Source organism: Phyllostomus discolor, chromosome 5 (genome assembly GCF_004126475.2).
Source record: "Phyllostomus discolor isolate MPI-MPIP mPhyDis1 chromosome 5, mPhyDis1.pri.v3, whole genome shotgun sequence".
NCBI lineage: Eukaryota > Metazoa > Chordata > Mammalia > Chiroptera > Phyllostomidae > Phyllostomus > Phyllostomus discolor.
The window spans coordinates 47,734,190-47,757,348 of record NC_040907.2 but is presented as its reverse complement, the minus strand read 5'-3'; the positions used below and the strand labels follow the sequence as shown (position 1 = coordinate 47,757,348).

The following is a 23,159-nucleotide window of genomic DNA, read 5'->3' as shown; positions in this document are numbered from 1 at the left end:
GCATTTTAGGTTCCCTTTTAACATAATATTAGAGCCAATGAAGTCCTGGATAAAATGCACATGCAATCTTACAGTCTATATCACACACCACGAAGAGCCTAACTGACCCCTTCAAATGCATCAACACCCTCCACTGGGTGTTATCTAAATAAGACCACAGCTTTTCAATTGTGGCATGTTTGCCACGGTGCCACCTTGTATTCTTCCCTCTAAAACACATCAAAGAAGGCCCCAGTGGCTGCTGTTGAAATGGGTAAGTTTATGAAACTCAGGAAGGTGGTTCTGGTCCTGGACGAATGCTACTTTGTGTCATTGTGAAGAACATTGATGCTGGCCCCTCAGACCATTCCAATAGCCATGCTCTGGTGGCTGGAATGGACCGCAAAGTGACAGCTGCCATGGACAAGGAGAAAACTGCCAAGACATCAAAGATCAAGTCTTTTGTGAAAGCTTATAATCACTTCATGCCCACAGGGTACTTTGTTTCCCCTTGAACAAAACTGCTGTCAAGAAGGACATCTTCAGAGACCCTGCCCTGAAACGCAAGGCTGGACAGAAGACCAAGGTCAAGTTCAAAGAAAGGTACAAGACTGGCGAGAACAAATGGCTCTTCCAGAAGCTGTGGTTTTAGATCTTTTTTGTTTCAGTCATTAAAACAATTTTTAAAAAGAACAAAAAGTATATGAAAAAATAACATTATTCTTTGAAGACAATCCAAAATCTGCCTCACCACACATTCCTGAAAACCAAATTACTGACAAAATTTGGTGCTCTAAAACCATTGTTTCAACAGTGATTTAAAAATACAGGATGAGCCACAATAATCTGATAAGGAACCTCTTATCTAAAGGCTAGCTAAACTATTTGGAGGTGAAGAGGTCAGCAACGGACTACAGCAAAGGCTGTATACTGCTGTCCTGAGGGCAGATACACATGTGGGTTTCACTGGGCTGACACGCTGTTAGAATTTTAAAATTCGTCGCTAATATAAAAATTGGGATTACTTTTCTCCACACAAAGAGCCAAATTTCTGCTTCCCTCCAGAAAAACAGGGATCACTGGTCACAATGAGCCTGAGTACCCTGTGGTGATAACTGGCTGGAGCTGAACAGTTCAACTGTCACTCAACTGCCCCCTAACAGGCTTGATGCTCCTTCCAATACCTGCCTGGCCCCTGAAGCCATTCAAATTTGCAATCTGCAGCTTATAGTTTTCCAGACACATGTAGGCCAAAAGTCCTGTCTAATTTTCTATCCAAATAAGATATTTATGCGTGGCAGTGTCAAAATGTAAACCATTATTTCATCCACTTAAAAGGAAAAACGAAGCCCTGGCTGGCGTAGCTCAGTGGATTGAGCGCGGGCTGCAAACCAAAGTGTCGCAGGTTCGATTCCGAGTCAGGTTACATGCCTGGGTTACAGGCCATAACCCCCAGCAACCGCACATTGATGTTTCTCTCTCTCTCTCTCTCCCTCCCTTCCCTCTCTAAAAATAAAAATAAAATGAAATCTTTAAAAAAAAGGAAAAATGAAAATAAATCTAGGTGCAATTTATAACCAGAGATGATCGGATTTCAGAGTTTATAGTTTCAGTATAAAAGTATTGGGCATTATCTCCCATGAACAACTTCAGCATTTCATCTGACTTCTGGGAATATGCTAGGGTTTTTAGGACTTATCTGTCTGAAAGAAACACTACCCCACCTCAACCCCGGGCCCTTCTCACAAAGCTCCACACCTTTCCCACTGGCTGACTGCCATGAAAACACTGAAGCACACTCACTTGTACAGTTCAATGACTGGCTTTGCCACATCCTTGTACTGTCTCAGCCTGGCAGCAACTGCTTCAGGTTTATCATCCTCCTGCTGGACCAACGGTTCACCAGTGACATCATCAACCCCCTACAAGACCAGAGAAACCAGTTAATATGGGCAACAGTTGGGCCACTTCATAGGTAAAAACTTTCTAGTGCAAAAGCATGTATTCATATTTGATTCCTATCACACAATGACTTAGGCCTGGGCAACCATGGTAATTGTGAAGGTACTTGAAAAAGAAAATGCACTCTTAACAGCAATTTAACCTTATTTCATGAGAGCTGAGATCTTTATCAACTTTTTAGATCCTTGCAAACATGTTCCAAGTGCAGTTGATATAGGATATCTCCAATTCAGTTTAAATTTCCATTGCAGCCTCCTTCCCCCAATAAGCAACCTTCAAACAATGTCACTCTGGCCCTCTAAATATTCCTAAAACTGACTTGCTTTCTAATGCCTGAGTTCCTAATGTAGAAAATTAAATGTTTCAAGGAACCAACTGGTTTACCTAGGAAAAACACTAATCTAGAAGAAGGTATTTCAGACCCATCTCGGCTAACTTTCAAATTCTATCATGCAACTTTTCTAAGGTTAATCCTACTCAGGTTAATTTACTATATCAAGCAATGAGTTATCTAAAGTTGAATTAAAACAGGCATATCATATACCCATGATAATCAGGAACAAACATTCTGAGAACTAAAAAAAAAAAAAAAGCAAAAAAAAAACCCAACCCATTTCATTTTTTATGTATTTTAACCTCCTAGGGAACCATACTTACAAACAGCAAATTCAACACATCAGAATTTTGCCTCCCATGTCTATGGCTATTACCCACCAGGGGAGATAATCAAAAGAAATAAATCTGTCAAAAGGCAGGCTAGAGCAGAACCAAAGGCCTAGGCAACTCAACTGGATAATCAGAAACTGGCTCTAAATTGGAAATGCACTGCAATTCCATTACAGCTCAGGGTCTTGGGTACATAATTTACACTCAGGATTTATTGGTGAGCCACATCATTATCATGTGTGTGTTTCATGTCTGTTACCTTACACAACAGGAGTGACAGGGATGGGAGAAGCTGTACATCACCTATATCCCCCTCTCTTTTATTTTACTTTTGGCTGCTAAGTTTAGAAATCATTTCTGGGACTTCGGAGGACCAGCAAATACAACTGTTTCCAGAAAGAGCAGGATGATGGGAGGGCAACAGCATCATCCTTCTGGGGGAGCTAGACCACAGCAGCTGGTTGAGTTGGACCAGAGAAGTACTTTCACTGCTGTCTTTGGGAGCAGCATTGTAATTACAGGTGTTCTTTTTGAGAAACCCAGTCCTTGCAAAGCAAGTCAGTGTTAAAGCTTCTCCAATTTTTATGAGAATCTTTGCAATGGCAGGTCTAGGCAGGCCAAAATGTGGAGCATTTGTGTTGGACTTCAGGGCATATTCAGAATCCTCTTTTCTTCCTCATCCATTTCCCCCCATTCTAAACTTCTTGGGATGGAAAGGAGAAGAGATCTAACAAAGAATTCCAGATCTACATTTTAAAAAGAAGCCTTCAAAGGGTGACTAGTGCTCAGTCCAAATAGTAAGACTCATTGGAATTTTACTGAACTTGTGGCACCCAGGAGTTAGGAAGGCATCCTTAATGTTTGTTGCTGGTTGCTTTTTAAAAAGATTATTTCATATACCTAATAAAGATGAGAATACCATTTTTCCCAGATCCCATCCAGGAATTGATGTTACACACTTTAACTTACATTCCTTGATTACCAGTGAATGAGCAGTTTAAATATTTGTTGGCTATGTATATTTGCTCATTTTTGAATAGTCTCTTCCTATCTTTTACCCACTTGTCAACAAAAATGTTTTACCCCTTTCTCGTCAGTCTGTGAGAGTACTTTGTACTTTCTTACATGTACATTAGGTGGATTGAAGTCCAGGTTATAGACCCTTCCGCTGGGAGGATGAATCCAACGGCGGCTGAGACGATCTTTGAGTGTTTCAAATGGAATGTTCAGAGTGATCACGAGATCCAGATCACAGATTCTGTCCAAGGCTTCAGCCTGAACTAATGTCCTAGGAAAACCTAAATGCCAAAAATAAAACATAACAAATGCAAGACATTTCTCAACTCCAATTATTCAATGAAATATTATCTACCTCCAAAATTTAGTGTCAGAAGAAATTTGCGACTACATAATGGGGTTCCAGCATTGGGAATACTCAAAGACCAAGGAGTCACATGATAAAAGTAGAAAGTGTACTAATCTAACAGTCACGAGACTAGTCCCAGCTCCAGTTTTGTCTCTGCTCTTGACTACCTGTGTGAACTTGGACAAGTTATATCACCTCCATTTCGTCTTCTGATAAAGAAGCGAAGGGTCAAAATTATATTTGAGTCCTTTTAGCTCTATCAATTTGACTATATTATTCTTAGGCTGCCACAAAAAAATGTGTATTTCTTTAAGAGCCTAAATCAATTAAAGTAGGGTCTTCCCCTCGGGCTTCTTTGGAGCCTGCACCTTAACAAGGTGGGCAAAAGTTCAATCCTAAAAGAACTGGTGCCCTTAAAACTATCTCAATACTGAAAAATTTGTAAACTCAGCCTGCTTTTCCACATGTGGGGAAATAAACAGCAAAACTGAAATTTGGGTGCATGGGCATCTCTTCCTTTCTTCTCTTTAAGTGTAAACTCTTGTTGACTCCTAATTATGTTTTTTTCTCAGGGATTAATCTGCTTTAAATGTTAATTCCAAGTTTGACTGAGATGGGACTACTCAGTGGTATATTTCTCCTAAAAACAATCATATCAGATTGTCTGCTCTGTTAAAAAAATCTTCCTGTATCTAATATCACTTTTTTAAAAAGTGTCCTTTAAACCTTAGGAAAAACTGTCAGGTAAACAGAAAACTGGAAAGCTGATTACAGGTATAACAGGAAGTGCAACATTCAGAAGAGAAACTTTGAATCACCAACCTATTGCCACCTCTCCATGGTTGGAGATAATGAAGATGACAATGCAAAGATGGGTCTTCATGGCCCTAAAACCCTTCATATTCAAAGAACTCCTTTTCCTATTGCAAGAAGTCAGTTGTTCAAACATGAATGGACATGAATGTCCTATGCTGTGTTGAAATTCTGAAGTGGTATGAAGGTCAAATTGATTTCAGAGTGCTTGTTGAGTTAAATGTGACAAATTCCATCCAAAGGCTACCTCCACACCCCTGCTTCAGGTACCGACCACTGCTGAAAACTCTCCGATACTCCCTTTAAAGCCTTCCTTATTGCCTGTCCATGAGGCCAAGCCAATCTCTCCAGAGCCCATCCTTCCCAGGCTCCTCACTTTTTCCATAAAGAAACAGGCCTGGACTCGCCACATTGCAGGACTCTGGGCTAAGTCATGGATGAAATTCCTGGTTTTCCTTAGTACTGTATGTTACCCAGTTGCAACCCAACTCACCTATTTCCACAATTTCACCTTCAGACTGCCCATGATACCATTTTCCTTACCTACACTTCTCTAATTTACTCTGGTCCATTATCAAATGACATGAAGCCCAAAGGTGACTTTGGCTGCATCAACTTACATTCAACATTGCTCTCTGCAGGCCTTATTAGCTCTTTTCCGTCATTGAGCGTGTCAAAGATATCTCTGCCTCAAGGCTTTGTACTTGCTGTTCTACACCCAGAATGTTCTGCAGATCTCTGAGTATCTGACTCCTTATCATTTGGGATATGTGTGCATATGTAGCTAACTTCTCAGGGAGGAGATTTCTTGAACTAATATATTTAAAATAGCCCCATTCCCCTCCCATTTTTCATCTTATTATTTTTTTTATTTTCTGTTATTTTTACTATAAACAATTTCTTAGTATTTACTTATTTTCTATCTCTACCTTACTTCTTAAGAAAAGGGACTTTGAGACTTGATCATTGCTATATCCTTTAGCGCCTAAAAAACATTGACACAGTTGGGTAATTTAGTACATGGCCTTATTTCCAAAGTTTATGCAGTGATAAACTTGCTTATACTTTGCATCTAAGGTTGCAAGCCCATCAGAAATTATTTCCAACTCTTCCAAAATTCAACATGTGGCCTGCAGTCCAGTGCAAGTCTGGGTCACAGTAAGTAGAGAAACAAGAAAAAGCATTTAGGAATTTCATAGCAATTCCAGAGTAACTTAAAGTCTGTTGAATCTAAAATTTGGGATTGAATTTGTTTTTTAATTTTTCTAGTAATTTGTTTTTATTGTATTTGCCAAAAGGATTGTTTGGCAATGGATTGGGAAAAAATAAAACTGGACTTTCACTACAGATGGTTTGTTCTAGGCTTCCCTTGGAGCTTACTAATTTCTCCAGTAAGGAAAACTATCCAACTACCCCAATATGTAACTTTTGATGGTGTTTATTACAGAAGGGATATAAATTAAGTTACATCTCTTCCCAAAAGGACATGAGAACAGAGAGAACCAAAGCTGCAGTACATTTCAACTCTACTCTTATGACAAGGGAAGACAGAATAAGTTCAAACAGAGATGGAAAAGACTTATCTTGCAGGTAACACCTCAGTGCAATGGCTGTCATGTGCTCAACCCGAGGTATACACATGTTCTCACTGGCAAAAGGGTTGTTCCAGCATTACAGACACATCGGAACAAATTGCTTTCAAGTTCTCAGAGCTGACCTCTTCTGATCCACTTTGCACTCAGGCTGGTTTCAACAAAGAAGTTCAACAGAGACATTGGTATTTCTGATTTTGTAGTCCAGGCTCTTGTGTTAACAGCCACCCAATCATCCTTCTTCCCACACTCACTGTGGCTAAGCAACTCCGTCATATAAAGGCACCCAAATGTTATGAAATTATGCTGAAAAGTATGTTCATAGTGGCTCTCTTTTTGCAATAAAAGGATGGGTGATTCCTTTCTACTCTTCTGTAGTTTCTAATTTTTTCTAATTGAGCATAGAGTATTTTCAAAATGGAAAAAAAGCTTACCTTTAAATAAAGAATTGCTGACTACTAGATTTTTTTTTCTATTAGACCGGGTTTATGGCTACTCGACATTTGGGGAAGTGAAATATGCCTTATTTGCCCAAATCACCAAGTACACCATGGAAACCTTGGCCTTAGCCTTCAAAGGCAGCAATGCCTGGCACACAGTGGGCAAACATTTAAATGTTACACTAGGGTAGTTGTCTTCTAGTTTTCCATTCAGTAACCATATTTATTTGACTAGTCCACCTTATTTTAAAATCCTAGTTTAAATCCATGAAATTTTATGACTCTTTTGAGCTCTGTAAACTCAATATGTACCCTTCTTTCTATTATGGAAGGGCTTGATTGCTTTAATATCAATTTAGTAAGCACCTTCTCTTTTGATTATTAAGTTTAAAAACAAACTGAATTTTATAATTGCAGCTTTACAGCACTTGGGTGCATTCTTGAGCCCCAAATACATGATAGCTACCAGGTAGATAGCAATGTGATGCTATCTGAGTCCCCAAAGAGGAAGGTTGGACCCATGTGAGCCCTCAGGGCTCAATTCAATATATGGCTACATAGATTTGAGGATAGGGAAGGAGTCTCAGAAGAATTCAAATAAAATCATGCCTCTTTTATCTTTCCCATTGAATATCTTTACAGTACCACACACCCTCAACCAGATCCTTTCCTCTGCTTCCCTTCCCCCAACAGCTCACTGTGGATCACAATGGGGATGCTAGAGCGAGAACACTGGAAACAGGCCTGGGCACTATGCTATATCTATTTGTCAACTTTAGGCCTTACTTCTCCTACACTGCACCAGAGCTTGGCCTAGAAGATGAGCTTTCTGACAGAAGATTTAAAGCATGTCTTACTCCCCTTGCTGTCCTCTGGTACTGTGCCTGATACATTCTACATGGAAATTCCAGCAAAGAGAGGGCAGTGCGCCTCCCACATAAAGGCACTCTCTCACTGAGTGCCAGGTGCTGGCCAGCTGGAACTAGAAAGGTTCCTGCAACCAAAACAACCCAAGATCAATCTCTATGCTCTTTTCCCAAATCCTTAAAAAAATTTTTTTCTAAAGAGGTAGCTTCCAGTGACCATTACTGGAGCATAAAATGAAGATAATATAACTTCTATTGTATTTTTTTGGTTCATTCATTTTAAGCTTCTATTTTGGAGGATACATTTTATAATGTATGTAATAAAAGTGTATGCACACATAATTTATGTATAAAATTTATACATTGAAGAAGAGCACTCAACATTTTTACTGCTAAGAGTGTATAAAGAATTATAGAGAGCACGCCACACTGAAGTCCTTAGTTCCCAGCCACAGGCCCCAGTCTTGTATTCTCGCCACCACCCTAACAAGAAAACATTGTTCATCATCCTTTGGATAGAAGCTGGGAGCTGAAAAAAGTAGTAGGAAAGAACAGGAAGCTCGAAAAGAGAACATAACCGTTTTTCCAACAAATAAAAGCTCGAATATTATTATTGGCTAACATTTCCTTGCAAGCCAATCTGCTCAGCTTCCCAGCTGTTTCTGAACCTTTAGGCCCTCTGGAGGAATGGGCAGAAAATGCAACTGTGTACAAAATAAGCTGAACTATTTGGGGTAGTCCCTACCTATTCAGCTTTCACATTCAGAACTGCTAAGGACCACAAAGAATAGTTAATTCCGGTGGCTTAAAGGTCTTCTGTTAGGACAATGGCTCTTAGCATGTCCTCCTAACCTCAAAATAGGTTCAAGTTAAAAGAACCATGCAAAATACATTAGTCCAAGGAAAATTAAAATTAAAGGGTTAGATTGAAGATGTCAATATTGTTGGAATGCAACCATTTCAACAGTTTAGAACAGTGACTTTCAACCAGTGTGCTGCAATACGTTAGTGTGCCACAAGAATGTTTAAAACATGTAACATCTGACTATGCAGTCAGGGGCACTGACCTCTTTTCCCTTAGACCGTCAAATGAAAAATAAAATGACAACAGTAAACACAACAATAGCCATTCAGTGTGAATGAATCAAAATAATACCTAATTGTTTTTTGTCAGATCAGCAAAAAACATATTTTGTGTGTGCCACAGAATTTTAGTAACTAGTATATGTGTTCCATGAGAATAAAAGGTTGAAAATTGCTGGTTTAGAAGTACCAATAACAGAAATCAGTCACTTCCCAACTGATGTACTAAGTCAAAATTATCAGAGAAGATTTAAAGGGGAAAATAGGGGCTATGAGTACCCAGATTCCATCCCAGATTTATCATGATGAGCTCTAATTTGGGTTTAAGTTAAATAGACTAGTAAATTAGCAAAAAGACTCAGTCTTAAGCTGCTGATAGCACAAGAGTACCACGAGGCAGGAATGAAACACAACTTCGAGGGACCCAAGCCAGATGCATTAGCTGTAGCACAGAATCCAAGTCAAGAAAGGTATAGCTTTGCAATCTTTTCCACTTGTGAGTGCCCCATTTTTAGGAACATTCACACAGACAAAGCATCTCGGCTCAAGAGAAGCTGGACTAGATGGCTTACAAGTCTGCAGTTCAATGATAATTCAGCAAACACAGAATAAAGATAAACTTGAGCTTTCACAGAAGTATGAAAGATCAGTAGGGAGCTAAAGATAGTCTATTCAATAAATTGTCTTGACAAAACTGGGCAGATATGTGCAGAAAAATGAAATTAAACTACCTTCCTACACCACACACAAGAATAAATTCAAAAGGGATCAAAGACTTAAATGTTAGACCTGAAACCATAAAAATCCTAGAAGAAAACATAGGCAGTAAAACCTCAGACACTGTTTATAGAACTATTCTATCAGATATATCTTTCTAGGTAAGCAAAACAAAAGAAAAAATAAACAAAGAGGACTACATCAAACTAAAAAGTGTTTGCCCAGCAAAGAAAAACATCAACAAAATAGACAACCCAGAGAATGGGGAAACATATTCACCAACACATCTGATAAGGGGCTACTGTATTTTGCTGTGTATAATCTGCATTTTTTGGCCCAAATTTTTGAGGGAAAATTAGGGTGCACACTATACTGGGTAGTACCTGAATTTCCTTGTATCTGTTCTTGTGTTTTATAATTATTTGTTACATAAAATTTCCTGTACCATAATATGTTAAAAAATAAATGCTAAAATTACTTTATAATGCAAAAATCCAGTATTTAAATATATAATAAATAAATACATAAATAAGTTTAAAAATTAAAAAGATTTTTTTCTTGGAAGTTTGGGTCAAAAACATGGGTGCACATTATACATGGCAAAATACAGGTAATATCCAAAAGCTATAAAGAACTTACAAAACTCAACACCAAGAAAACAAACCACCCAATTTAAAAATAGGTAAAAGACCTGAATAGACACTTCTCCAAATAGGACATACAGATGGCCAATGGACATGAAAAGATGTTCAACATCACTAATTATCAGAGAAATACAAATCAAAACCTCAGTCAGATATCATCTCACACCTGTCAGAATGGCTATCATCAATAAATCAACAAACAACAAGGGCTAGTGAGGATGTGGAGAAAGGGGAATTCTTTTGCACTATTGGTGGGAATGCAGACTGGTGCAGCCACTGTGGAAAGCTGTATGGAGATACCTCAAAAAATTAAAAGTGGATTTGCCTTTTGACCCAGTGACCCACTTCGGGGAGTCTATGCAAAGAAACCCTAAACACCAATTCAAAAGAACATAAACACCTCTATATTCATTGCAGCATCACTTACAATCGCAAAGATATGGAAGCAGCCCAAGTGTCCATCAGTAGATGAGTGGACAAAACAACTATGGGACATTTACACAATGGAATACTACTTGGCAGTAAAAAAAGAAAAAATCTTACCCTTTGCAACAGTATGGATGGACCTGGAGAACATTGTGCTAAGTGAAATAAGCCAGTCAGAGAAAGACAAATACCATATAATTTCACTCATATGTGGAATCTAATGAACTAACAAGGAAAATGGGGACAGACTCATAGATGGAGAACAGGATGGCAGCTAGCATTGGGGTGGTGACAGGGGGAGGTAAGGGGGTGGAGGGATTGAGCAAAAAGGAAAAAAGACTAATGGACATGGACAACATTGTGGTGATTGCAGGGCTATGGAGGGGGTTATAAAGGAACAAAATGGTAATGGGGAAAAAAACAACAAAAATGATTTGAAAAATTGTTTTAAAAAAGGAAGAGACAGTAAGTAGGGAGACAGAATATCATCACTACCATCATCCAACATAACATTTTCAAGTGGGAGAATGAGTCTCCTTGACAACAGCAGAGATAAACAGCATCCTAAGGGGAGACCAGGTTTCCTTTAAGGCAGAAAGAGAGAGCATTCTGCTTAGAGCTAGAGAGCGTGTGGAGAGGAAGGTGGAGAAAAGGGTAAGGAAAGAGGATTCCAGAAATAAGTGAAAGAGTCAAGAATCAGGACAAAGGAGTAGAGTCAGTAATAGAAAAAGAATTTTTTTAAAAAAAGGACATTGAGGGAGGCTTACCTTTCTGTTAATAACCAAACACCTCAGAGATGAAAGGTATATGTAAAGTATTTAAATTCGTTCCAGCTAAGAAATTATCCTCTCTTAGATTAATTGATTTAAACTAGGCAGGCTTTGATTACATTAATGGGCCCAAGATATTGCCACTCTAGCTGTGAGTGTGTATTCTTCTTTAAATATGCTTGCTTGTAGACTCTATTAAAATCAGGAGCTCTCTGAGGGCTGGGGCTGTGTTTATTCCTAAAGTGCCCAAGCAGACCCAGTCAGTTCCATGCAGACATTATATTCTTGGTGGGCAGGGATTACTGACCAAGTGAGCTAGATGCACGCTCAAATTCTAACAACAGGTGGCAGCATTAATAATTTTTCCTTTCAGAAAGAACTGCAACCAAGTTCTAGTATGCTTTTATTTTTACTGAAAGTAATCCTCAGAGACTTGCTTTTTTCACGACTAGCATATTCCAGCTTCCTTAGATGGCCTATTCCAAGTGAATATATTCCATTAATTATTGAGGAAGCCAGAAACGCAACAGGCAAAGCAAAATAAGGATTACATTTTAAGCACAGAAAGCTGATTTTTCTCCCTACTGAAGACACACGAGACTGTTCCATCACTTGATTTCTCACCAGAAGTATAGAAAACCTACCTCTTGCTTCTCCATACTGGCCTACCCCCACCTCTCATCTCACAACCCAGCCTAGAAAAGCTGCTCTGTCCTGTTGAATCAAACAGCCAATTCACATTGAAAGCCAAAATTTTATGTAGTTCAATTTCTCCCCAAATCTGGCACACTATGTCATGAACTATGGTTGCCTACAGGTTGTTTTTTACATGCCCCCCAACCCCCAGTAAGATTTACTAGGTGCAGGGAGATGTCGCTAAATTCCTGACTGGTGCTGTGTTCCCAGCAGTGCTGGCCACTGGGCCTTGGCACCTGCTCCTCTCGGCCATGCCAAGAGCCTGGGAGAGGGCAGCTGGTGCCACAGCAACAAGCTGTAGTGGTGGCAGGGAACTAGGACACTTCTGTTTTTCTAATTTGGAGTGCATTCACTCCAGAGGAAGGGTGCAGAGCCAGAGTCCACTGCCACATTCCCGAGCAGAAAAGCAAGCCCTCCACTTGATGAAAATACAAGGGCAGCTCTGAAGGGTGACATCTGCCTATGATTGGCAGCTTGTAAAAAGGCCACACAATACCAGGCCCCCTTCCTACCGGCAACTGAGAACGAAATTTCACCAGTTGTGCCAACACGGATGGACCGAGAGAGTGCTATGCGAAGTGAAATAAGTCAGTCAGAGAAAGACAAATTCCATTATGATTTCACTTACATGAGATAGCTAAAGAACAGTATAATTAAACGGACAAAACAAAAACAGACTCACAGATACCGGGAATACACTGATGGCTACCAAAGGGCAGGGAGTTGGGTAATCTGGTGAAAAAGGTGAAGGGACTGAGGGCAGATTGGTGGTTACAAAACAGTAATGGAAATGTAAAGTACAGGATAAGAAATACAGTCAATAATATTGTAATAACTATGTATGGTGCCAGGTGGGTACTGGAAATACCAGGGGGATATTTTGTAAAATGTATGATTGTCTAACCACTATGCTGGACACCTGAAACTAATACAAAGTCATACTGAATGTACAGTAAACTGTAATTGAAAAGAATAAAAAATAAAAAAAGATCTGGGGCCAACATGGAAGAGATCATCTCTCTCTTCCCAGTTTGTTGGGAAAGCAAGAACCAAATTACAAATGCAAGCCATGGAGCATCACTGTTAGTCACTGAATGATTAACTAAATCTGAAAGCAGGCAGTGCAGTTATTCTCCAGTCTTCCCTATCCCATTCATGTCATTACCACAAGCCTCAACAGCAAGTTAAATTTACCACCATCAAAACCTGTTTTATGAAGGCCTTTTCTCTCTCATCTTATAATTACCTTATCTCTTTACACAGTATTTATTTGGATGTGTATCTAAGACCTCCATACTCCACTTCAACCAGTTTTTAGTGACAGACGGTGAAAACAATAAGAAGCAGCTGTGTTCCAGATGCTGGCAAACAGAGCTGAGGCTACGCCGCGTTGTTTTGAGTTCCCTATTTCCCACTGTGCTGAGAGCCCTTGGGCACACTCCCTCCTCACTGAAACCTCCCTGGGACACTTGGAATTTCTCTATAGAATATCCTACAGTTTAAGAGATTTGTAATAAATGAGTCCTGCTCTCAAGGAGCTTGTAGGTTAGTGGTAAATTATTTTAAAACCTACACATGCTATAATCACTACTTACTGATCCACTGATAAAGAGAAGATAGATACTCCAGAAAATTTGGTTTTAAGCCATATGTCTGCCTCTTCAAAGTGGCTTTGTGAAATAAAAGATGAATTCCTATGAGGCAGACATTCTTGGGAAAATTTCTAAATGGCACTGAGATCCTCTGCCATCAGCATGATGATTTTCCTACTTAAGCGCTTAGCCTATAACCTTTGTTTTTAAACATGTTATACTAAAAATCTTTGAGCCCTTTTCCCAGTAAGGGAGAGGCATACTGCATTAAGGAAGGATATGTCATCTGCAAATTCCTTCCTTGAAGGCTCTTCTTTTTAAGAATTCTGCTTGCTTATTCTTTAAACGTAAATCTCTATAAACAAATTAGGGGAAGACTGGTCCCCCTGTATCACAAAAGGAATTTATAAATAATTTTACCATAGGCCCATATATTTGCTCCAAGGAAAATACAGAGGCTGAGTACCCCCTACATAGGTTGAGGAACAGGGTGCGAGTGAGACCTCTCTATTATTGGACATATTTTATCAGCCTTTTCTGTGTGTCAGACACAGTTGTAGGTATTGGCAATACAACCATGACCCAAACAGATATAATCTGCTTTCCAAGGCCTACATTGGGGGTGAGGGTATAAAATGGTGGCAAACATCAAATACACAGGTAAATGTATATTATAGTGCCACATGATTATGAGGTAAGAAGAAACCACGACATGGGTAGATAGGACAGTATAGGAAGGAAGGGCTCTCTGAGCTGACCACATCTGAGTAGAAACCTGAACGCAGCAATCCACACAGGTATCGGCGGGCAGAGGGCACAGTATGTGCAAAGGCTCTGCAGCATGAATGTGTATGGCACATACAGATAGAAAATTACTAAGTGGCTACAGGATATAAACAAAGCTTTGCTCAACCCTGCCCTCAAGTAAAAAGTCTGAACATGGTAGAAGGCAAAAGGAAACACAGAAGAAAAATTTAAATGAAGTTCTGAAGGGCACCAGGACCATTCAAGAATATCTCGGTCAGCTGGACTAGTGAACAACAAAAAGACATTTTCAAACATGCAAACTCCTGGAATATACAGCACACACCTCATAAACCCTCTGCAAGGAGGGAGGGAAAGAGAAAGGAAGGGAGGAAAAACAATCTAAAACAAATCCAGTCAATCAACTGATGAATATTACCACAAAATCCACTCATTTATAAAGTGCACAATGCAGTGGTTTCTAGTATAGTCAGATGCACAACCAAGAGATTACTCAAAATAAAATGAAGAGAAATGGTAGTGGGGGAAAAACACTGCAGAAAACTCATTTAAATTCTTTAAATGTGAGACCAAAAAATGGAAAATTAATAATACAGAAGAAAACTTATAGTAAATATTAATAACAAAAGCCAACTAAAATTGGGAAGAAGGGGAGAGGAGATGGCGGAAGTATTAAGTATAGTAAGAGGTTCACTGTAGAAAGACAATATATCCTGTCTCATCTGAAATGTGAAAATTAAAAACAAAACAAGTATATCTATCTCCTAATGGCTTTCACGGTCTTAAAGAGCTCCCACCGGAATTAATATCCTGGTGCTGGAGAAAGGCTCACCTGACTTCAGTAATGATTCTTTCAGGTTCACTTCCACTTTGGCTGCTGAATTTGAGTAAAATTAAATATTTTTCAAAAGTGGATAAAGTATGATACCAATCTTATACATTTCTATCTGCACTTGTGCATGGAAATGTGTGTGGAATGATGGCTCTCAATGATTACCCCTGGTATTTCTGGCTAGTAGGATTTGTTGCTTTTCTTTTCATATTTCCATTTGGTTTGAATGTTTTATAGTGACTGTGTAGCCCTTTTATAAAAAACAATGTAAAAAAGATAAAACTAAATTCTTTGCATTTTTCCACAACATATCCTATTTTTAACCCTAATCAACTTGTTCATCTTTCCAAAATCTGGATTATCTTTAGTGATAGTATAATCAACAGAAATTGGTTTGCTTTACATTACTAGGTAAGATTTAATGGAAGATGAGTGGCTTTATTTAGTTATTTTTCCCAGAGAATATTTAATAAGGTATGAATAGGATCACCTTTAATTATTCAAATAGCAACATTCTTAAGTTCTCAGCAGTTTATTATTGAAATGCTAAGTTCTAACAGGATCTTAACATTGATGATAACAACCCATATCTACCATTGGACCACTCATGACATTCCAGAACTGCACTAAGAGTTTTAAATTTGTTAGCCAGTCCTTGAAAAACTATGCCATACATACTCATACTTTATGAATAAGAGAAAAAGAATACAAGAAAGGTAGCTACACTTGTTCAAGGGTACCCAGCTACTAAGTTACTCAGGCAGGTCTGACCCACAAGTTCATGCTTTTTCCACCACAATACCATTTTCTTAGTATGGTGCTTTGTGTATACTAAGTGCACCATTAACTGTGTAATTTTAAACTAGCAAAGTATCCCTCAGATGCTTTGGATGAAGCTTTGTAATAAATTTTCTTAGTTTATTCAATTCCCAAGATATCTGTTTCATAAATTAAGGAAGTAAGCTCTCCTGCCACCTAAAATTGGGATTTGAAGACAGTCTCATCTTGTCTTTATAGACTTCTAATTAACTAGCAATAACAAATGGGATTAAGTGCAACTACAAGTATATGACAAGACATGCCCCAATGTCCTGGCCAGTGTGGCTCAGTTAGTTGGAGCATCATCCCATACATCAAAATGTTGTGGGCTTGATTCCAGGTGAGGGCACAGACCTAGGCTGCAGGTTTGATCCCCAGTCAGGGCGCTTGTAGAAAGTGGCCAATTGATGTTTCTCTCTCACATCTTTCTTTCTCTCTCTCTCTCTCTACCTCCCTTCCTCTCTCTCTAAAAAAAGCCATGAAAGGGTGTCCTTGGGTATGGATTAAAAAAAAGACATGCCCCAAGTATAGAGAAACCACAGTTTAACGTCTAACGTGTACCTAAGTTTAAAATTTTAAATCAAGTTAAAAAATAAGTTATTCACTCTTTCAAACTCAAGTTATTCACTCTTTTAAACTCAGTGCTTTAAATTTTATTTTTACCTTCCAACTGATATTTAATATTAACTTTGACATGTATTCAACTCCCTGTTTTTGAATTCATGTGGTATTTAACTTTTGCCCCACCTACTTTTCCAGACTCTTTGCTCATATTGTTGGTTTTAGGATTATCTAACTACTTATGGTTTCCAGAACACATCATGTTGGTTCATGCCCCTCTACCTTTTGCATATGATGTTCCCTCTGACTAGCTGTGATGTCTCCTTCTCCAGGAGGCCTTCCTAATATCTGTTTCGCTCCCAAAATCAGGTCACAGCCACTTTGTGCTCTGTGCCACCTCTCCCCTTTCGTCCCTTTACCTGTGCTTCCAAGACCCTACACTGCAACTGTATAGGCAGCATTTGCTCCTCCTGACCTATGAGGTGGGGACATGTGCTATTGGCTCCTCAGATGGACCAATTCCAAGCACATCAGGACACATAAAAATGTATACTCCATTCATTTTTTGATCTCTGAAACAAGTTTTTCTAGGGTGTGTTCAAATATCTGGATACATATGTTTTCCACATGGCCCTTAATGCTTACATATTAAATCTAGTCATCCTCTGAAAAAGAACCAAATAAACAAAGTTGGGATTGTCTGCTATATTAAGATTGCTCCTCATCCCAAGGCAGCAGTCAGATCAATTAGAAGAAGTCTACCAGAAACGGACATGGGAACGGGCCTCAGGAGGGAACCCAACCGAATGAAGAGACTCAAGGCTTTACCATGTTTTTCACTTAAGATACTTTTGAATGCATATTGACAAAATTGATAAAAAAGAAAGAAAAGAAAAAACAAGTTCCCATTCGTTGGATTTAAATCAAAGACATAAAAGATGACCCCCCACTGCTGAGGGTAGACCAAACGTTGAACCCTCACTAGACTCAGACTCCCAGAGGGCCAGGCCCTGCCCCCCGCTGCTCTACTGTGATGTCTGGGCAGTGATCAGACCCACAACCCTTTGGTTTACGGGAGGATACTCCAACCAACTGAGCCACACTGGCCAGGGCAGGGGTTGTCATACCTTTAATGGAATCAACAGCTAGATATAAAATCTGAACAGGCTATGCACTTTGAATAAGGTAAGTCATAAATACTAAATTTCAATTCAAGTGTCATTAAAATGACTCTTCATACCCTAACCCTGCTGAGTAATTGTCTAACTTAACCAATAGTGCTTTATTTAGAATACTGTTACTTAGTCTAATTTAAATACAGACAATATTTCTTCTTTTTGCCCACCTTCCCCTGGGGAAGGCATGTGTTCTTTCTCAGAATACTATTCAACCTGAAATTAATTATATGCCTACAAATCCTTTCATTTAAGAATATCCAAATATTTAATTTAGGAAGTATAATCAAACATAGGCCTCAGGTTTTATATTTCTTCTAAGAATATTATTTTAAAATGACAAATTTATTTTAAAACACAAATTTAAAGATGTGAATTTTTTGCAGAAGATTATTATGGCCATCTGGCTATAACAACTTTTTTAATCATCCAAACCAAACACATAGATGTTGATCCTTCACAGAACCCAAACATACAATAAGCAAATACCGTGATCACACTCTACTCTCAAGGCACTAAAATAACACCACCACCAACAACAATAATGTTCCTACATAGAAAATGAGCAAAATGACAATCATTTAAGGGGTGCTGCCCAAACTGTCCCTCAAATAAGAAATTGGGATGTGGAAAAAAACAAAACAAAACATTTGTCAGTCACACTGTTTGGGGGCATGGATGGGTCTCCAGCAATGCGGCACTTTGACTAATTATACACACACCCATCTTTGTCCCTGCTGTCATTTCACCAAGGATACCATTCCTCTCTTGAAAAAACCTTTCCACTTACTTCTCAGAACATATGACAGCTGCACCATGACTGTCTGAATACGTCTTCATCAGGAGCTCCTTGATAAGCTGTTCTGCCTCTGTTCTCTCTCCAGCAACTTTTCCTCTTTTTCCCTTCACTGACACTTTTCCCTTCACTGACCCGGTGCAAAGTCAGTCATACTTTTACTTTATTCACTTTAGAAATGCCCAGGATTTAACAGGTATTTCAGCCTTTTATGCAGGTATAATAAACATTGGTTGAACCAACAGAGCTACAATGAAGGGCAAGTCATGAGTGTGTCAGGAAGGACGAGGCACCAAAGATTTTGATCGTTCAATCTCTGCTTGGCAGACATAACTGCCACAGTACCCTAGTAGAGTCCCATCAATTCTGTAACACTCTCCATTCCTGAGGAACCATTCCAACTGCTTCAAATCTTCCATTTATACTGTGATACTTCAGAGTATATATCATCACCTTAACAATGACCTAAGATACAAAGGTTATCTGATAACATTTTTCAGGACTACATATCTGAAGGAAAATGAGTACAATAATCTATTACCTCTCACATACATGCATCATGCTCATAAACACAAACACGGAGTGAAAGAAGAAAAGCATAATGCTTTTTTCGCCACAGAGAATGTCTCAGTGACATTCCAAACAAAACTATCGTACCTTTTATTCTTGAAACATACCCTACATTCAGGAGGGCAACAGAAAAAAAAAATGCCCTTGGTATTTCTTAAAATACGTGATTCAGAAGTTAGGGGATTATTGGCTTTTTACTGTAGACATATGTTGCCCAGTTGGATCTAACACTCTTCAGAGCATCTGATTCAGAAAGAAAAATACGGAGGGGGTAAGGTCAGAGCAGTTATGTGCCAGTGCAGGACAGTAAAACACATTGCAGAGTCAGGACAAAACACTCCGTGTCCGTCCCCTGTAGTTTGTTTTCATAGCATTGCCTTCTATTTAGATACCGAGGGCTCTGAGTGAGCGTGCACCCTGGAATCTCTCAGGCCTCAGATCCTGCAACTCTCAGGGAAAACAAACACATGCGAAACAGTGCACACATTCAAGCCACTCAGACTTCTGTTTTTGTTTTTTGTTTTTTATCCCAGAATTACCTACAGAAAGTGCCTGTTAGCATTCAACACTGCTCATGATGCAACAAATAGAACACACAACCATGGGCCAAATGATGGCTCTCATTCTAAATGTATCTTTACCACCAATGAAAAGGCTTAAATTACATTCTACTTATAGTTCCCAATTTTAAGGCGGCTTTCTGTGAAACCAAACTTTGACAAAAAATTTAAAATATTTTGATAACTATACCTAAAATCATCTGGCAGACAAATCTGTTACATCTTGCTATCTGGAGATAAATTAGGACCAAGTTTAAGAACATACAGGTTACTGTTTAAGTGAACAAGATGGCATTCAAGTTTAGAGATGAAAAATGTCTAATACTAATAAACCTTCCAACTGGCCCCACCTTATTGCCAGCCTTCTTTTAGAAAGTGAAGAATCTGTATTTGTTTTAAAGAGCTGGTTATTATGCCCTAGGTACTATTTCACCTTAAGATCACCTAGTAAGCAGTAAATACCTTCTCTATGAAACAAAAAAAAAATGGTTTCATAACAAATTTGGAAGTCTTGTGCATTATATTTCTCTGGTAGAATAATTTTTCCTAAAAATTAAAAAACAAACAAACAATTTTTAACATCCTGCTCTTACACATTAAGCTTCCAAGGAAATTAATGAAAGAAAAAAGGGGGAGAACCCTATACACATATACACATATTAACACATAAAGGAATATTTCTCAGCCAGCTGAAAAGCACACTATGAAGGTGAGGTCATGCTGAACTTTTTTTTAGCAAGGGCACAGCTGATCAAACCACAGAGCATTCACCAACCCCATCCTCCAGCCTCCTTGGTGTTCCCTTGGCTTCCAGCCACTGGACTCATTTCCACCCACCATTTGCAGGATGCCTCCCTACAGCCATATGGACCAAGATTATGAGTCATCTGTCATCCAGAATTTTCCTCTTGACCTTTCCACACTCAATCACCTTTCGCACACTCAACAGGCACATCGTCTGCAGAGCACGTGCCCTGCACCTAAGGAGTTTAAGGCTGAACATGGAACTCAGCATTCCTGCCACTCCTCACTTTGCCAGATGGATTTATTCCAGAGCTTTAAAAAAAAATCAAAGCTTAAAAAGTGACCAGATGGGTGTTCAAGGAGAAACACATACAAACTCAGTTAGGAGACTGACGTACTTTATTAAAAACAGGCCTACAATGTAAAAGAACTTCAGTTATTTACCCCAAGAGGAAAAGTTATGGCAAAAGCAAAGCATTGAAAAGATACATAAAACAATCCATAACTGAAGCTGACTTTTCAACTTTGCATAGTTAAATGTTATTTTCAAAACTACTTTTGAAGTTAATTCTTTACACAGTCACCAAGAAAAAGAATAAAGACCTGCACATCATGTAAAACAAATAATTGAAACTCATATAGCACTTACAACATGCAAGCATCCTTTTAAGCACTTTGCACACAGTCACTCACTGGATCCCTACAAGCCCTTTTCTGATCCTTGTTTCCCATCAGGAACAGGATGCACAGAGGTACAGTGTCTGACCCAAGGTCACACACACTGCCTGTAAGTGGCAGAGCAGAGATTCAAAGCGGGCAGTCTTGCAGTACCTGGGGTTAGTTTACTACTATACTAACCACCTTCCCTAAAATGTGTAACATAGGTGATCACTTTTTAAAACAGATTTTTAAATTTATTTTAAGAAGCTCACTTTAAAAGTTGAGAAGCCTTACAATGAAAGAATTTAAACTCTAGCCCTGGCTGGCGTAGCTCAGTGGATTGAGCGCGGGCTGCGAACCAAAGCATCACAGGTTCGATTCCCAGTCAGGGCACATACCTGGGTTGCAGGCCATGACCCCCAGCAACCACACATTGAAGTTTCTCTCTCTCTCTCTATCTTCCTCCATTCCCTCTCTAAAAATAAATAAATAAAATCTTAAAAAAAAAAAAGAAAGAATTTAAACTCGGGAAATTACTGTTAGGTGGTAGCAAAGCCAAAATTCATCAGCCAAGGCAAACACCTACCCAAGAAGTACCAGAGGGCTAACTTTTGAGAGTGAAATGTGTAAGGTCTGGAGAAATCAGCCTGGCTGAACAGGTGTAGGGAAGGTGATAATAGCTAAGACACTCAAAAGGCTTGGAAGACAGTAAAAGAAAACCCAGGACTATGATACCTAACATCAGTCACAATCCTGTCCATTCTTCCTGCTCAATCTGTTCTCTCCCAGATGGTGTCTCCTTTCCATCATACTGCTGTTGTTTAAATTCAGACTTTCAACTACTCTACCAATCTCTTATTTGGCTTCTAGTCTCCACCCAGCACCTACTCTCCCCTCTGCTGCTAAGCAGAGAGTCTTTCTGAGACACAAACCTGAGCATGCCCCTACTTAACAAGTCTTCAACAGTTCCAATAGCCAACAATTTCCAGCTCCACCATCTCTGTGTGGTATCAAATACCATTCCCCCCAGGATTTCTCTTGCTGCCTCCTGCCTGTAAGCCCAGCAAATACTAGGTTGTCATTCCTCTCTTACCCAGTTCACACTGCCCTTTGGCTGAAAACAAAATCTACTTTCCCAACCCTTATTCATCACCCTACAAAACATCTCCTATTTACATCTTTTCCAAAAGTTGTTCCAGTCCTTCCTATCACCAACACACCACAATTTTCTCCTTTAGGTCCTCAGGGTACCACATATATATACTTCTATTATACTTCAGTGATTAATTTTTTACATACCTGACTCCCCTACTAAAATATAAGCCCTCAAAGAATAGTGACAATGTCTTTTTTTTTAATCCTCACCCGAGGATATGTTTTTATTGATTTGAAAGAGATAGAGAGAGAGAGAAAAGCATCGAAGTGAGAAACTTCAATTTGTTACCTCCTATACATGCTTTGACCAGGGGTCGAACCCACAACATTTTGGTATATAGGATTACGCTCCAACCAACTGAGCCACCTGCCCAGTGTGGCAATGTCTTACCATTTTATCAGCAGCACTTAATAGTTTCTGACACACAGAAGATGCTTTATTCATTATTGCCAAATGAATAAACACATGCCTTCTGCAAGCCATTACAGCCTTTCTTTTAACAAGTTTTCAGTTCAGTCCATTAGCTCCCTCCAGCCCTATGAGAATGTAGTTCCATTTTTTTAAAATGGGAGTTAGTCTAATAAGATATGATCTACTTTATAATCAACTTTTGAGAACACTTACACAGTAAGTAACACATTAAATAATAGTTCACAAAGAATGCTCCACAGAACAAATCCTGGAGGCTCAGAAAATACCTCATGATATCTCCTTCAGTGAAGTATTAAATCACATTATCATATTAAATGTTTGACAAAATCCTGACGTCAAGGAGGAAACTGATTAACTTCGGCACTTACTAACTTTGGGCAGTTATAGGGGTTCAATGAGATAATATCAAGTGTTCAGAACGATTCTGGACACACAGTATGTTTTTGTAATTTTTAATGTTTAAGCTGACACTTTTCT

The 23,159-nt window shown here is 39.0% G+C and overlaps 1 protein-coding gene and 1 pseudogene across 3 annotated transcripts in view; one reads left to right on the top strand and one right to left on the bottom strand.

Annotated features, from left to right (window-relative positions):
• The window catches only part of AK4 (adenylate kinase 4), a 68,587-nt gene that overhangs the window by 5,239 nt on the left and 40,189 nt on the right, over positions 1-23,159 (bottom strand). For all 3 annotated transcript variants that reach the window (XM_028513912.2, XM_028513913.2, XM_036026222.1), the window contains 2 exons: positions 3,733-3,905; positions 1,783-1,901 (listed from right to left, as the gene is read on the bottom strand). In XM_028513912.2, the coding sequence (XP_028369713.1) occupies positions 1,783-1,901; positions 3,733-3,905 (292 nt within the window). The remainder of the gene's footprint in view (positions 1-1,782; positions 1,902-3,732; positions 3,906-23,159) is intronic.
• On the top strand, positions 250-659 carry LOC114497909 (annotated as a pseudogene).